General features: G+C 37.0%; 2 protein-coding genes and 1 long non-coding RNA gene across 4 annotated transcripts in view; 2 read left to right on the top strand and 1 right to left on the bottom strand.

Annotated features, from left to right (window-relative positions):
* Positions 1-1472, top strand: part of FILIP1 (filamin A interacting protein 1) — a 205530-nt gene extending 204058 nt beyond the window's left edge. The window contains exon 7 of the mRNA XM_011965833.1: positions 415-1472. Coding sequence (XP_011821223.1) covers positions 415-455 — 41 coding nt within the window. The 3' untranslated portion in view covers positions 456-1472. The remainder of the gene's footprint in view (positions 1-414) is intronic.
* Positions 1473-4516: 3044 nt separating this feature from the next.
* On the bottom strand, positions 4517-11433 carry LOC105528874. Its single transcript, XR_001004422.1, has 3 exons — positions 11138-11433; positions 6042-6126; positions 4517-5436 (listed from the first exon to the last, which is right to left on the bottom strand). It is a non-coding gene; the product is annotated as an uncharacterized LOC105528874 (long non-coding RNA).
* Positions 11434-11459: 26 nt separating this feature from the next.
* The window catches only part of TMEM30A (transmembrane protein 30A), a 32067-nt gene continuing 26305 nt past the window's right edge, over positions 11460-17221 (top strand). For both annotated transcript variants that reach the window (XM_011965829.1, XM_011965828.1), the window contains exon 1: positions 11460-12045. In XM_011965829.1, the coding sequence (XP_011821219.1) occupies positions 11494-12045 (552 nt within the window). In that variant the 5' untranslated portion in view covers positions 11460-11493. The remainder of the gene's footprint in view (positions 12046-17221) is intronic.

The raw sequence follows: 17221 nt of genomic DNA, 5'->3' as shown, positions 1-17221 counted from the left end.
ACACACACACACAAAGAAATTGAAGGGCTATAAACATTGTTAAGAACAGAAAGTTTGGCTGGAAGATTAGTTACTTCTAGGAAATAGTCTGGTTTCTCATTATGGGGTTTGTATATAGTAATTACTATCTTTGTTTTCAGTTCTTACCTTGATTAAAACTGATCTACTATTGTCAGAACATTAGACGTAGTTTCTAAAGGGCTTTAAGAAATTTCGAGGTAAAGTACATATGCCAATATAAAGACATTGCCCAAGAACAGTAATGCAGGAGCGTCTATTAGCCTCATGTACCAGTTTTTGTTGGTTTTGTTATTTAACATTTATGATTTAACATTTATGATCTTTTAGTGATGATAGAGCTTGATTCTCAGTTTCAGTTTAATTGAAAATGCCATGTCTTTTTTCTCTTTATAGAAAGCATCATCATTCACCAGTTACGAATGAACTCCAGATGAAATGGTAAACCAAGCACATACTGGGTGTGTGTATGACCTCTGAATCCCTATTGAATGGACAGCCCTCATTCATGACTAAGGTCCTCCATGCTACTGATCACTACTGGAAATATTTTACTACTTCCAGTGATTTTTTTTTTTTAAGGATATAATGTGAAAGCTGAAAATGGCCTTGCTGATAGTATGAAAATATGTAGCAAGAAAGCAATTCAATCTATGTGCCATAAGAAATTTCTTTTTGCAAAGCTTTCAGGTCTATGGGCACATGATGTATAACTTATTTTTTATAATACATTTTGTAATGTAATTTTTTTCCTAAAATGTTTCCCTTTTTCATAGTCTCTGGCACATATATCTACAGAATACACTGTCAGTTCTTCAAAGTGTTGGTATTGTTGCATTCAAAATAGTAACCTATAATTATTTTCTTTTTATCAATTTGTTAATTCTGAAAAAAAGAAAGTACAACTATATTTCCTGAGGTAAATTCAAGAGGTAAAACTTAGAAGCAGGAGATTCTGGAAGAGGTTTTACTATTGCTTGTACAATGCTATGGTTCTGATCATGGTTCAATACTAACAAATAATGCTCTGACTTAAAAGCTTAATTTTAAATACTAAAAATCAGTTTCTATAGTTGCTCTTTCTGGTGTTCTGGGCCAAAAACCTTGGATGAATTGATTTTTATATAGAACAAATTCATAAAAGGAGATGTACCAGTTTAACCAGTGAGGGTAATAAGAACAGCTTCGACTGACAGTTCAATTACACTTCTGATTGAATTATTTACTTGTATGTATACGACTTATAATAAGGACTGTGAAATAAAGCTAGTTCTCACAATCTAATCCAACCAAAACTTGAATATAAAAACAGACCTAAAATGTCAGTATCTTTTTAAAAAATAAGACTGGGCATGGTGGGTCATGCCTGTAATCCCAGCACTTTGGGAGGCCAAGGCAGGAGAATCGCTTAAGCCCAGGAGTTCAGGATCAGCCTGGGCAACACAGTGAGAGTTACTTTAAAAAAAAAAAAAAAAAAAAAAAAGGTAGCTGGGCCTGGTTGCTCCTGCCTGTAGTCCTAGCTATTTGGGAGGCTGAAGTGGGAGGATCACTTGAGCCCAGGAGATGGAGGCTGCAGTGAGCCATGATTGTGTCACTGCACTCCAGCCTGGGTGACAGAGTGAGACTCTCAAAACAAAGACAAACCCATACACACACAAAAAAAACCCCCAAAATCCAGAAAGAAAAAGTAGTACAAGAAATCTCAGGATCGATAACTTTTTTCCCCTTGATTCTGAAAGACTTTCATAACTACAGGTAGGTTAGAGAATATATTCTTTGAAGATAAAAAGCACAACATGCATTACTGAAATCTCAATGTCAGAGCTACTGTTGAATTTAGGTTTATGTGAAAATGTGCATCTAAAGTCCCAACTTGAAACCCTGGTAATATACTTTTTTTTTTTTTAAAGACTGTTAATATGGACATGTTTTTATTAAGGTCTTTAAAGATAACTTTAAAGATAAATTAGAGTTGACACATCAGTTTCTGAATGTGGAAATCATTTATCATGTAACTTTACTGAAATTAAAGACAGCATGCTTCCGAGTGTCACAAGGATAACTAAAAGCCACACAAGGAGGACTGCTGGCCCATTTCTCTAGTCCACACGTTGTGCTCAGCTTTAGAAGCCCACACACGGGCATCCAAACTGAGTCTCTGGAATAGAAAAATTAATGCTGGATTTCCTCCCCTATCTAACCCTGGAAGGTTTTAAGGTACACCTTGGGAAATTGGCAAATCATTTTCAACATGTAAATTATATGACATGTTAAAATTATGTTTAATTTTTAAAAGTAAAAGAAATGTTACAGTAGGCTTGCCCTAGCTTGAATGATTGTGAAAACATCACATAATCTTCCAGAATTTTGGTTACTAAGAAAACTGGAGTGTGTATGTGTGAAGATTTTTAGAATTGTTACTGGGTTTTGTTTTCTGAAAATGTTGACTGTAGTGACATTTTCAATTAGAAAAGTGTTTTAGTTAGACTGTTATATTTTTTGACTCACAGTTAAGTATCCTATTTGCCAATGTTTGTACCTCTGATGGCAAAATTATTCTGATATATTAGATTCGTATTTGAAGCAAATAACTTTCTCAACTTGTGGGAATTTTATTATACTAATAGTGAAAATGTTAGAGGATAAGATTTTAAATACTTCTTGATTTAAATTAAAATACTATAAGAAATGTATGTATATTTGGATTTGAAGGGTTTTTTCCTCCCTGGATTTATAATGAACTTGGAACTTACAAGAACAATGAGGATGATGGTGCAATTAGAGTCATTTAGATAGATGCTGAGCTTTTTCTGTCCATGCTATGATTAAGTCCTCTGTTTAAACCCAAAAGCAATCTGGGCGACACACAAATAAAATTAATTAGATTAATTTTGAAATAAGAGAATATGCAAAATTAACAACAACAAAAAAACCCAGAAAACACTGATCATCTCCTTATCTAATGAATAAGAAAATAAGATAATAAATAGTCACATCTCAACATGCATATCCATTTGAAAAAACTGCCCTCACATGCAATCCTGACACAATCCTAGGCTCATAAAATTTCTCTATCTTTCCTTGTAAATAAGTCTCCAATCATCAATCTAAATGAGAATCATTTTTAATGAAATAATTGTAACTGTTTTCTGAAATATAATCATAATCAGTGTTTCTAGTTCAATTGAAGTAATCCGTAATTTTACCCTTTTCTTTCTGATAAGAGAGTGTTTCATGAGGATATCTTTGGTAGAGAGCTTTTCTCAAGTATTTGATAAAATATTCGAGTTTGATGAACATAGTAGATAAATACACCAGCTGTCAGATGCCTATGATTTTCACAAAATGTGAAGAATTCATTGTATCTTAGGATGACCATAAAAAAATTTATGGTGTGTAATCTCTAAGCATTAATAGAGACAACAACACTACTTCAGTAATACACAGCTACTAAAAATCAGTGGCAGAGCAAGAAAAAATGGTGTATCAGGCAATGTAAAGTTTTTGCCTTTTCTCCTAATGCTGTGGTTGAGTTTTCCTGGAAATGAATTTAAAAAAAAAAGCAAAAGTAGGGTGTGTTCATGAATCTGATAAGCAACAAGTCTAAAAATAGCAAAAGTGCAAAATGGCAGTTAAAAAAACACAACTGGCACCTGAGGCATATTTCCTCTTCTTTATCTCCAGTGCTATGCCTCTGCTAAAAATATGAATCACAAAGCAAAGCAAAAAAAGAAAAAAATTGTTGTAATACAATAAAAATCACTATAATAAAAGTTTATAAAAATTGAGAGTTTTTTGGAATTGACTTTGGCCTAGTGACCATTAGTATTGTTTTCTTAATTTTTCAGCATTTATTCCATAATAATGTGATAACAACTGTGTGTGTTACCTAGGGAAAATGCTGTAGATCCATACATTTGAACAGAAATGTTTAAAGATGCCATAACATGATACATTTATTTTCTGGTGTCGTTTTTTGTTTATATTATTTAGGGAAATTTTACCTTACCATCATAGATTTTGTTATTTTAATAATGAAGAACTGTATTTATTTAATCTAGATTTTGTTTTAAAATTATCAACTGTTTGCTTCTACAAATAAGGGGTTTATAATGTGGCCTGATATTCTTAGAATTCTTTTAGGTCTAAGGGTTTTCAAAAGCAAAAGTACACTGAAAACTTTAAGAAATACATTCTATTTTTGCACCATTAAAAATTTTGTTTCCTTTAAGTTTTATCAAGTACATGAGTTTATTTTTCATTGAATCCAAGTGAATTTATGGATATATACTTATCTTTTATATGAATGTAATAGCTTGCTTTCAGTTCCTCACAGGTCATTGAAATTATTTAACCAATGAAAACATTCTCTGTTACTTCCAAAGTCAATTATGTTTATCAAAATCTCACTAGTGTGAGAAAAATAACAAGTGTAATATTAAAGCATTGTGCAATATCTTGAGTTGGAACATAATATTCAGAAAATTAAAATCATTTAAAATGAGTACGCAACCTTCTTTTTATTTAAAATCATTTGCTCTAAAACAGTTTTCATCTCTGTATTTCATATTTTCTTAAAAATGTGGTTTCTTTCACTATGGATAAGCAGATGTGGTATAGCAGGGCTGCCAGGATGAGGGATGCTCTTCCTCTGGATTATACCACGGTTTGATTCTTTAGTAAGATGAACACTTCAAGACACCAAGAAATGGAAACTGGTTAAAGGGTTTCCCTCCCTGCTTTATTCCCACAAACTGCATTGTCAATCAACATTCAGATGTTACTCCGCAGCTGCTGCTGTCAATCTAAAGGTAGATCACTCAGTAGAGCAAAGGCTCCTGAGGCTTCGCCTGCAGTCCACAGTCCAGTATCTACAGAGGCAGTTGGGTCATGGTTTTTGCAAAGTGGGATATGGGTGAGAGTGGGGTTGTGTTCTGACTTCCTTTATTTTTATCAGCCTGTGCCAGAAATAGTGATCTATAGCCACATCCAATCCTAACTTATCTTTGCCTTATTTGAAACAAGGGAATGGGTTTCTCTTATTAAATAATAAAAACATTAGTTTATTAATTCCTGCCAGGAAGCAGCCTTTTCCTATCCTTCCTTCAACTGCCCTGTCTCCCTTTCCCTGTTATTCAAGGACCTTTTCCATGACCACAGCCGCATTCTTTTTTGGCCGTTCTGGTTTTCAGTGCACAGTTCTTTTTTCTCCTTGATAGCAAAGCAGGTTTAGTCAAAATAACAGGGTGTTTTGTAGGCACCTAACGATTGACTCCTAACCCCAGAGAATTGCTCCTTTGGGAGCAATACCTCAGTCAGGGTATTCTGTGCCAAATCTGCCTCACCAAATTATTCTGGCTGCTGATGCTTTCCTTGCAGAAATTTCTGTGCCCGTGGAAGGTTTCAGAGGCAGATCATCTGGATTACATAAGAAAAGACCTTCAGTAATCACTGATTCTAAGGGAAGGTATGCCTTTGAAAAGACAAGAGTTTTATCAGGCCTCAAGATGGTTTATACTGCTTTATTGAGAGAAATGCGCTCATTTTTGCTTCACAAAGGGGCATGTATTGGTGCCCACGTGGAGCACTGACGTAAGCAGGTGGTGGGACAACAAACTGATTATCTCCCAGAAATGGAGGGCACCAGAGATGTCTGTCTGCATGGTCACCATAATCTGCTGAGATCCTGCTTCAGGAAAAGAACATGATCACCCAGAGTACACAGTCTTGCTTAGTATTTATAGTACATGTAATATTAGCATAAGGCTCTCTTTTCTCTATTCTCCTACGTGGAGAACCACAATGTAACTCTGACCTTATTTCCAATTTCCTCACAGTTTTTGACATTGTAAGGGGGACAACATGTGGTGCCTTCTCAATGCTCCTATAACCCCTTGAACACACATCTTGTGTGGCACTGACTTCATTATATAATATTTCAGTTGTCAGCAAGTTGTCTCTCCCACTAAAATGTGGGTTCATTGAGAGTAGGTCAGGTCAGTTCAACAAGATTTATCAAGTACATTTTATGGCCTAGGCACTTTGCCAGGTGTTGGAGATATAGAAATGCATAAAAACAGTCTCTGACCTTGAGGAATTCATTTATATCTGGTAACAAAGACCGATGTAAACAGATATTTTTCAATACTACACAGTAAGTGCAAGGACAGACGTCATATATACATTACCTTGAGCTCTGAAAGCAGCTCTTAACTCCACCAAAGGGGTCAAAGAAGTATTCCTCAAATTGGCTACTGACCTGAATCTTGAAGGATGAGTGGGGATTAGCTAGCAAAGCAGTTTCAGTGGAGGTGAGGTGTGAAGTCAGGGAGCAGTGGGTTGCTGAGTGACTGGGTTAAGGAAGCAAAGACAGCGAGTGCAGATTTCTCCTCCCAGAAGATTCAGTGACAATACAAATGATGTTGTGAAACAGTCTGTTGAACCTATCTTGTGCCTCATGGTGTGCTGGTCAGAGGGAAACCCTTGGTCTTCGCCTTTGTTGTCATAAATATTTAGTGCTATTGACAAAATATCCTGCCTGCCTGCCTGCCTGCCTTTGTTGTCATAAATACTTAGTGCTGACAAAATATCCTTTCCCCTTCCTTCCTCCCTCCCTCCTTTTTTTTGAGTGCAGGCTGGAGTACAGTGGCGCGATCTCGGCTCACTGCAACCTCCGCCTCCTGGGTTCAAGCGATTCTCCTGCCTCAGCTTCCTGAGTAGCTGGGACTACAGGCGCCCGCCACCACACCCGGCTAATTTTTTGTATTTTTAGTAGAGACGGGGTTTCACCATTTTAGCCAGGATGGTCTCGATCTTCTGACCTCGTGATCTGCCTGCCTCAGCCTCCCAAAATGTTGGGATGGATTACTGGCGTGAGCCACCAGGCCTGGCCCAATGTTTGATTTCTGAGGCTCAACAAAAGCCGACTTTCACATTTAAGTCCATTTTGTGAAGATACTTCATGAATATGTTGGACTTATTTTAATGACTCAAGTGACTCAAGTGTTTAAAAAAAAATCATGATGAAATGAAATCCCTCTCACGCTGGCTTTCTAAAACTTGGAAAAATAGAAAAGTATAAATTTAAATCAAGTCTAAAAATGATCCAAACATATAATTATAAAGAATTAACGTTTTTAGGCTGGGTGCGGTGGCTCACGCCTGTAATTCCAGCACTTTGGGAGGCTGAGGTAGGTGGATCACCTGAGGTCAGGGGTTCGAGAGCAGCCTGGCCAACATAGAGAAACCCCGTCTCTACTAAAAATACAAAAATTAGCTGGGCATGGTAGTGGGCACCTGTAATCCCAGCTACTCGGGAGGCTGAGGCAGGAGAATTGCTTGAACCCAGGAGGCGGAGGTAGCAATGAGCCGAGATCGTGCCATTGTACTCCAACCTGGGCGACAGAGCAAGACTCCACCTCAAAAAAAAAAAAAAAAGAATTAACATTTTAAAAATATCTACTTTGCTGTATCTCTTGACGATTCTCTTGGCGTAAACTAAGCCTCTTTCCTCCTCTGTTCCCCTTTTTAAAGAAATTAACTGCTATACATGTAACAGATATCAGTTGGCTGTTAACCTAGAGATGGCAACATCATATTTGAAAAAAAGACCTTATCTATAATTGATGGCACCTAAAGAAAAAATAGGTGCCATGGGGATGTAATCAACTGAGAGATTCTATGCAGTGGAAGTCATGAAGTCTGAAGTCTTGTGAGAATTACATTCTTTAATTTAAAGTATGTAATCGGCTGGGCACGCCTGTAATCCCAGCACTTTGGGAAGCCAAGGCGGGTAGAGCGCCTGAGCTCAGGAGTTCGAGACCAGCTTGGGCAACATGGCAAAACCATGTCTCTACCAAAAATACAAAAAATTAGTTGGCTGTGGTGCCACACACCTGTGGTCCCAGGTACTTGGCAGGCTGAGGTTGGAGAATCGCTTGAGCCTGGGAGGTGGAGGTTGCAGTGAGCCACTGTAGTCCCACCTGGGCGATAGAGTAAGACAGTGCCTCAAGAAAACAAAAAACCAAAATCAAAAAGTATGGAATTATGAGAAATGAAGCCTTATTTCCATCCAAAACAAAGTTCTTAGGCTGTCTGCTACAGTATTTTGGTGTAATTGCTCTTTCCTCTAATGACACTAACCGTTAAAATATCTCGTTTGACTCGTATTTCTGATTACTGACTGGCTATTCAAGAACTTGCAAAATTTTCTATCACAACACCAATGACCTCAGGCTAATCAGTCAATCTCTCAGTGTGAGAACAAAGGGAGTTTCTTAAATATCTAACCGAAAGTATTCCATAAGTACACTACATAAAAATCAGGAAAAGGTCAATTTTAAAAAGTAATTTTTAAAACCCAGTTTGAATCAATATCTGATGCAATAAATACAGGAAATGAAGTTTATTATACAATTTCTACATCACTCTTTCTCCTAAAAGTCCTCTGAGATAATTAAAAATGAACATTTTGCAGTTCCACTAAGCTGCCATGGTCAACTGAAAAGGAAAAGATATTTTTGTTGTTGTTGTTCCTGCAAAAATATGACCCAGCCACTGAAAATAATTCAAACCATTTCCAGTCACTAAGAACTTTCTCTGAAACTCATGATGGTAAAAACTATGACACATTTCTCGGCCCTCTTCAACTTTTTAAAATATCCTTGTTACAGATGTGAATGAAATGGTTGAATATGGTTAGAAGCTAGAGAGCTACAGTAGCACCAAACATAAAAGGAACCCAACAATCATATTTGTGTGGCAAATCTACTTTGGTTAGGCAGTGAAAAGACCAGTTGCAGTTTCCTCTTCCTTGTTCCCAGAGATACCCAATAGTTACTCTTCTGTATTTTTTTCTTAGATGTTTCTGGTTACTGAATTCAGTGGCACAACACAGCAATTGAACTAAAAAATGAAAATTGTATAAAACTTCCCATCCAAAGGCTAAATATATCCACCTTTTCAGATTGTTGGGCTTGCATCTGTTCTATCATTTTGGATTCACTTTTGTACTGGGGCTCGTGCATTGACTGCATACTTAGAATGTTAATCTGATAGCATTAATAAATGTCATTTAGCCATACAAATTCCACTTTTACCAAGAATCAGCACATGAACAATCATTTGAACAATATAAGTGTAATCTAAATGTATCAACATACATACACACAAACACACACCAGTCGCTCCTAGCAATCAGTTTGAAAATGTGTAAATGGTAAACCATTGTGAGAACTATTCTCTTCTGTTGCCCTAGAAATGCTGAATGATGCTTTTTGAAAATTCCTACTTCAGCAGATTAAATGAAAAACCACCTAGTAAGGACTATCATAAAATAATGTGACCAAGAAAATCACAAAATTGTGAGTCCCCTGAGATAATAATGTGGAGCTGAAAAAAATGTTTCAGCTGGGTAAAGATGCATATTGTGGTGGCAGAATACAGTAGTAGAAAATGAAATGGAGGGATATCAAGACATCTGGAAAAGCAATTTCATCCATCTGGACCTCATCTGAAAATGTTAAGTTTTAGAGAAGAATCTCAGGAGGTTTCAGTTCTATAAATGTTTCAGTCAAAATGGAATTTCTAATAAAAAAAGAGACAAGGGATTAACTCATTTTCCTATGAACAAACAAAAATAAAGAAAAAGGAAGCAGATAAATACATCACAATCACTCAGCTCACTAGAACAAAACCAAAAAATAAAGGTAAAATGACTATTTATACAGAGTGCTGGAATAGCAAAACATTAAAAAATGATCAAATTTAGTGGGCATGATGATATAGGCAGAAATGGGGAGTAAAAACCTGCCTTATATGTACTTTTGCAATATGCCCATATTTTGGCATAGATTTTTAGTAACAGAACTTAGCAAAATAAAAGGATTCCATGCCTTCTCCATTAACTGTGATAGATTGTTTCCTATTTGAGCCTGGGGTTGAAGGTAAACTTAACAGATCAAAACAAAATATAGACCTAAGTATGTCAGCAGTGCTAAGAATTTGAGCATGAATGTCATGTAAGAGCAAACCCAAGCAAGTCGGTTATTAGAGGGCAACAAGTATTGTATCACTCTAAACTCTGCCTAGTAAATAAGTGATTGGCTCACATTTTTTAGACTTGTGGTCATTTTGAAAAAAAATTTAACTGTAAATTTTTTTTTTTTTTTGAGATGGAGTTTCACTCTTGTTGCCCAGGCTGGAGTGCAAGGACGGATCTCGGGCTCACTGCAACCTTCGCCTCCCGGGTTCAAGTGATTCTCCTGCCTCAGCCTCCCGAGTAGCTGGGATTACAGGCCCGGCCACCACATCCGGCTAATTTTGTATTTTTAGTAAAGACGGGGTTTCATCATGTTGGCCAGGCTAGTCTCGAACTCCTGACCTCAGGTGATCCACCCGCCTCGGCCTTCCAAAGTGTTGGGATTACAGGCGTGACCCACGGTGCCTGGCCTAACTGTAAATTATGAGGACCAAGCACTCCTTATTTTCTCTTTCCTCAGTTTAACTTATTTAAGGCATTACTGCAGACTAAGCCTAAAAGTAATTTGTTTTCAAATGATGCGACTTACTCTCTGGCCTAGATTTCAAAGATGTCAGTATAATGTGGATTGTATATAATTGTTTAAATTTTACAAATAACATACGCCTATTATAGAAATTTTGGAAAATACAGAAAAGTGCAAAGAAACAGGAAAAAAAAAAGTCCTCCATCCGGTCAACAGAGTTACCATTATTCACTTTTTAGTTCCGCTCTATATTATACTTCTACAGTCGCTACACTACTCTAATATCCTGACTTAGTCACCTTTTACATCACGAGTATTTCCTTGGGTCATTAAATATCTGGCACTTTTAAAGTGTTTACGGAGTATCTTATTTTGTAGTAATGCTATATGTCCTGGTTTTTACAACAGTAAGAGAAAAAGCTACAGCCTATTACAAAACACTTCCTATATCAATGCGCAAAGGAGAAAGGTGGACATAGAAAAGGGGAAAAGTAACGTGAGAATCAGCAATAGAGAAAAAATAAGTGAGAATCGCTTAATTAGAGGCAAGATAATAGGGCTAAGTCACATTATTGATTCTTGACTTTAGGACAAAAGGGGTACATGTTACGCACCTGTGTTCCAAGTTTATACTTGCACCTTGAATAGCGATTTATTTAAATAAACTCGCGGTTTTACAACCTAAGCAAATACTGCTAATTCTCCCCCGACTCAATCCCCCTTGAGGCCGCCTTTTAAATGCTCCGACTCCCTTCAGAGAAAGCCTCGAGGTAAAAAGAAAAACCTGTCTGGCAATCCAGACCTGCAGTCGCCACTATAACCAGAGTAGCAGGCAGGTGTGTGCTAACTAAAGCCACGGCCAACAGAGCAAAGATACGCCTACAGCGCAGGCGCGGAATCCCCTAGCTCTAGGACCGCGCATGCGCCAATGTAGCTTCGCGATCAGGTGGCTGAGTCCGTCACAGGACAGATGATCAGGGTGCGTCCGCCTTTTCCTCCCCCCTTCTATCCTCCTCCCCTTTCCCCTCCCCTTGTCCCTCCTTCTTCTCCCTCCTCCCTCTCTCCCTCCCTCTGGCGTCTCCAGCCGACTTACGCTTCCTGTCCGCGGCCTTTGGCGGAAGAGTGTCCCGCCTCTTCCGCTCTACAGCGGAGGCGGCTGTGGCGGTGGCCCTGGTGGCGGCGGCGGCGGCGGCGGCAGCGGCCCTCGAGCGGTTCCTGTCAGGGTCAGCCGGCGGGCCCCCTGGGTGGTCCACCTGCAAGTGGCGGAGCGGTGCCCCAGGGATCGATGGCGATGAACTATAACGCGAAGGATGAGGTGGACGGTGGGCCCCCTTGTGCTCCGGGGGGCACCGCGAAGACTCGGAGACCGGATAACACGGCCTTCAAACAGCAACGGCTGCCAGCTTGGCAGCCCATCCTTACGGCTGGCACGGTGCTACCTATTTTCTTCATCATCGGCCTCATCTTCATTCCCATTGGCATTGGCATCTTTGTCACCTCCAACAACATCCGCGAGATCGAGGTGAGGGGAGGGAGCTGTGGTGGGAGTTGGCGTTGCTCTGGAGGACGGTCCTACGCGCCCGCCCCACTCCTTTCCCAGCGCCCTGAAGCCAGTTGACAGGCGGACCCCGCGCCGCCCCCCACCCCCTTCCCTCTGTTTTTTCTTCCTCTTTCTGCGAGTTTCCTGAATTTGCAGCTTTGTCCTAGCTTTGTCTTGCGATTTACGAAAGAGCAAATCGACGGGATGAGCTGAGACGGAATGAATGTTTAATGCAGAAGATGGGTCAGGTGGAGAACGCTTCTTCAGTAGGCGGTTTGTGTGGTTCCATGGGGGATTAGCGGGGGTTGTTCACGGAGTTAAAAAGAGAAGTGGGGCGGGGGGCAATTGTAGCTAGGTAGATGCAACCCTGAGTTAATTGACAGGGTCAAAAGTGTCATTACCTTTGTGGGCGTTATCCGAAGACACAGAGATGAACACCTTGGCCATTGTTGGGAAAAGAACCAGAGTCGTAGAGGTATTGACGATTCTAATGTAAAGAAGCTGTCGCATGTTATCAGGTCACGTATGAGGACTTACGACAAATGTGCATAGTACTTTTCATTTTGAGCTAATTAGATATTTTCAGTTGTAGGGCAAGATACACAGGAAAGATAACCTGAAACTTCAATTCTGGTTTTGCTTTTAGGCTACGTTTATTAATGGGCCCCCCTTTTTTTTGTTTTTTTTTTTTTTTTTTTTTTTTTTTTTTTTTTTTTTACAAAAAGAGCCAGTGACCACATTCAGGGAGTAAGTTGTCCACTGTCTACCAAACATTTTACTGATACTAACTTTGCTGAATATGTAAGACATGACAGGAAAACTTGGGGAAACATTTATTTGTCAGAAGCACAGTATCTTTATCTGTAGGGGTGAAGATGGTTGATAGTACACTGTATTAATATATGCTGTATAGGTGTCCAGTATTAAGCATCTCTCATCTTTTCTTGCATATCTGAGAATGTTGTTGTTTTCTAAATCTATTTGAAAGGGCAGGAACTAGTAAGAAGTTCTTTTGATTCCTTCTGTTCTATTTATACACACACACACACATTTTAATAAATATACTTACCTATGTGATTTAATGGGACTTTGAGAGTAATTTTATTTTTAACTACTGAAATAGGGATGGGGTTCCAGTTTAATTTGCAGTGTTATCTCTAAAAGCAAGATTGATGTGTTTTGTAATTCTACAGTGCTTACTTCAGTGTTGATGACAGTAATAAGAATAGTATCTATAGCATAACTAGTTTTAAAATTTTTTACTAAAAATTTATTCTCAATTTAATAACTAAAGAGTTACAGTATTTTTTTTCAGCATGTATTTTAGTTTGTTTTATCACCTTAATCTCCCTAATAATCCTGCAAATGTAGTACTTCTTGTTCTAACCATACTAGGATCACACATTATATTAGTATATGGGCAAAGTGGTGTCATGCAAGGAACATGGGCATTGGCTGGGGTCAGGCAGAGCTGGTTTTAAATTCTAGCTCAGCTACTAACCAGCTCAGTTTCTTGGAAAATTTCCTTAATCTCTCTGAGCTTCAGTTTCCTGCAAAATAGGTAGAATAATTCATATCTTCTAAGGTGTGAGAATTAGAAGCGATGTAAATAAGATGTCTGGCAGTAGGGATCTGTCTGCTGATCCTTAATCAGGAGATGAGAAAGAGAGAGTTTGAGATTTGACAGTAAACTAGTTAAGAGTATTATAAAAAATGAGACAGAAACTCAGGTGTCTTGATTCCCAGCTTTAAGCTTTCACCCTACACTAAGATCCTTACTGCAATGTTAATAAAGTAGAAGAAAATAATTTAACATCTGAAATTTGAATGATTTTATTTAAACTTCTTAAGATAATAAGATGAAAATAGCAATAATTTGGAATTGTATATAAGTTAGTATTTTCAGAGCTGAACTTCCATTAATATTTACCATAGTAGAAAAATAAATGTTTAACTTTTCTTAAAATCTTTGGGTTTTGGAGTAAAATAAGGTTCTTCACACTAAGTAGTAGACAAAATAGAAATTTTTCAAATAGCTCTCATGTGTAATTCTGATTTCAAGTTGCCTGAAGAATCTGCTGCAGGTTAGCCTGGTTAAAAGGGCACTGAAGAGACAGGGAATTAGGGTTGAAATCCCACCTCTGTCACTCTGTACTTTGTGATCTTAGGTATAATTTTGAGTCCAGTTTCTTTACTTGAAGAACCAAAAGATTCAGATTAAACTGCCTCTAAGAGGCTGTTCAACTCTAAAATTCTATGATTTCCAATTCAAATGTGATTTTTAAAAAACTGGATGTGTTTAAATTGTATTGCCTTTGCAGCAAGAGGAAATGAAAACTAAGAATAATTGAGAATTTTTTACTGACAGTGAACATACAGTTGTGCAGACAGAATCCACATATGTATTTTTAAAGTTTGGATGCTGGATATATAGAGAAATGCTTCTGAATTGTGTCTGGAGTTATTAGAAAAACCTACGGAGATTCCCCAAACACACATACTTGTTTCCTTCTTGTTCTCTACTCTGTTAGCCACTAGTTGTAATTGGGTAATGAGAAGTTCTTACCAACATTCACTTTCATACTGTAAGTTACTCACACTTTATTTTTTATTTGAGAAAATCTTCATTGCTATATTAGTTCAAATTACTAGGGCAAAGGAGACTTGTCAAATCCAAATGCTTTTGTAATGTAGTTTAAAGTGCCAAAATCAAAAATTCAAACTTTTTCAAGTATAAAATCACTGGATTTTTCTCATTCCTGCAGAAATATTACACTAAAAATTACTACTTTTGAAAAGTGTCTTGGATACCCCTGGAAAAAGATATTTTCACATTTTAATGCTTACATTTGGTAGCAGATTTCCTCTACTTGTTAGATTTATGTATCTTATTTAGTCGGTTTTTAGATTTTCAATAATCTAAATAAAATGAGGCTAATAGAAAATCATAATTCATCATTCATGAGAAAATATTTTAAATATTTAATATCTTCATTTATTATTAGGAGCAAGGAATGAGGATTTCCTTTAATTTGGCAGTTGTGAGTCAGGCACATCTTTCAAAGGCATTGATTTTCTAGTCTAGGGCCCTTGTTGGTGAGACTGAGATGCAGAGGTTACTTGAAAAATAGTGAGGTTATTCTTAACTTTTGTAAAAGTATTTATCAGTGTGAAGTTACATAGTTTTAAATTTATGGTTAAAGTCAGATTAGGTTGTTATTCAGATTAAATTTAAAAACTAAACATTTACTTCAAGTTAGTGTTGCCAAAAGCATTCAAGGTACATTTTCATGAAACCTTAGTGAATTAACTCCCCATTCCCCACGTTTAATAAACTCAACTTTCTTCTTCACCTTATTATTTTATTTATTGCCCTCGATTATTTAATCCTGATTATTTGCTGTTGTCCTAGTTTCTGATAAAAATTTTTATGTATGTTTTTACTCCTAAATTGAATTATTAGGTTATAAGATTTTTAAGGAGATTAAATTTCTCATCTGTATTTAGTAATGTTTGTTATACTTAGCCTTTAGCTAAGAGTCAGGGAAGAATAAGTTTCTTTGTATAAATGATTGTTAAACATTAGGCACTTTTATGTTAAAAAGTTTGAAGTTTTAATATTCAAGTTGATTTTAGTTACTTAGAAGCCAACTTTTGGAAATTAAGGTTTGTGGTGTTAGTGTTTTAACTTGTTTCTCAAGTAATGTTAGTACTAAGAGCAAGGAATGTGAAAGTAAATATGGCCAGCTGGAATATTTTACATGGCCCAGGAGCATTTTACAGATAAACATTTGTAATCGATTTGACGATAGGAGAGCACTAACTTTGAATCTCAATTATGAGAAATGTTTCCTCCAAAATTTCCATTCTTCGCATTAGTATTAGTAGACATATGTTACCAAAAAATTGTACATATTATTGATGCATTTTGAATTTTATCAATAAAAATTGTTGCAAATTTGTTTTCTCTCTTGTTGCATAAGAACCTACATACCTAATATCCTGGTCCATGCTTCTGGGTCTGCAAAGCCTGATGTATTTACTTTCTGGCCTCTTACAGAAAAAAATTGCCTGCCCCTGACTTGGAGTTTTAATAAATCATACCACCAAAGTTAGCATTTGCTACACAAATAGCTGTGTTTAATTTACGTGTTCTAGTCCTCAAAAATTGTTCAAGGTAGGTGTAATGATCCCTGGCAATTGCTTAGGTTCTGTCTTTGTACAGATTTAGTAGTTATAAAATTTACCATTAATCTTGGCTTAGGAACATCATTCTTCATTTCTTTGTCACAGATAAAAATCAGGCAGCCTAAAGAAAGTTGCTTTTGAAAGTTTTATTTTAGTTACCTTTTGTGTTCATTAAGATCTCTCAAAAAGACTTCAGATAAATTTTTTAGTGTGGAATAATCAGTTCAAGGGGGAGTACTTAAAATACGATTTTTAACTTAATTTGACTAATACTTAAAATGATGTACCTTATTACTCAGCATTTTGTTGAATGACCTTTTTAGGTCTTATATTGATTTCTTTTTCGACAAATTTACATTCAAAATGGAAGTTTTCCAGTCCTTTTCCTAGATAGTGTGAAAAATGCACATCCTTCAAATTCTTCTTTTCCCACTGCATTAAATTCTGAGTCTGTTTCTTCGGAATAGGATGTATTTTTAGAATTACCAAGAAGAAATGCCAGTTTGATTTGGGTGAACAATTACAGTGATAGCAAAACAAAGCTGAGAAATGTGATATCTCCTATCCGCTCATCTACATCTGTTCTATTTTGCCTCTGGTTCTTTGTCTTGGATTTTAGCTAATGGGCAAGTCTCCAGATTATCATTGTATTTTGCACTGTGCCTTGTATGCTCTTGACATTAGTAAGCACTACTTTTTCAAAATGAGGGAACTGTAGCCCCTCTTCCACTTGGTAGCCTCTTTTGTTTCTAAAGATAGGAACTATGTGCTTTAGTGTGAACTTTATTTTTTGAATAAAGTTGTTACAACTCATGGTAACAACTTTTTTCAAAAAATAAAGGATTGTTAGGCCCAGAAGATTTTGTTAGGGTTTGGACATTATGTCTGGCTACCCTTGAATTTTAGCTGATAAAGGGTGATGTGGTTTTATTTGATGGTGAAAACTCATAAGCTGAGTGAAATTTACAAA

Source organism: Mandrillus leucophaeus, unplaced genomic scaffold (assembly GCF_000951045.1).
Source record: "Mandrillus leucophaeus isolate KB7577 unplaced genomic scaffold, Mleu.le_1.0 Scaffold738, whole genome shotgun sequence".
Classification (NCBI taxonomy): Eukaryota; Metazoa; Chordata; class Mammalia; order Primates; family Cercopithecidae; genus Mandrillus; species Mandrillus leucophaeus.
Note: the sequence above shows the minus strand (reverse complement) of the source record. Positions and strands in the feature narration are given on the sequence as shown.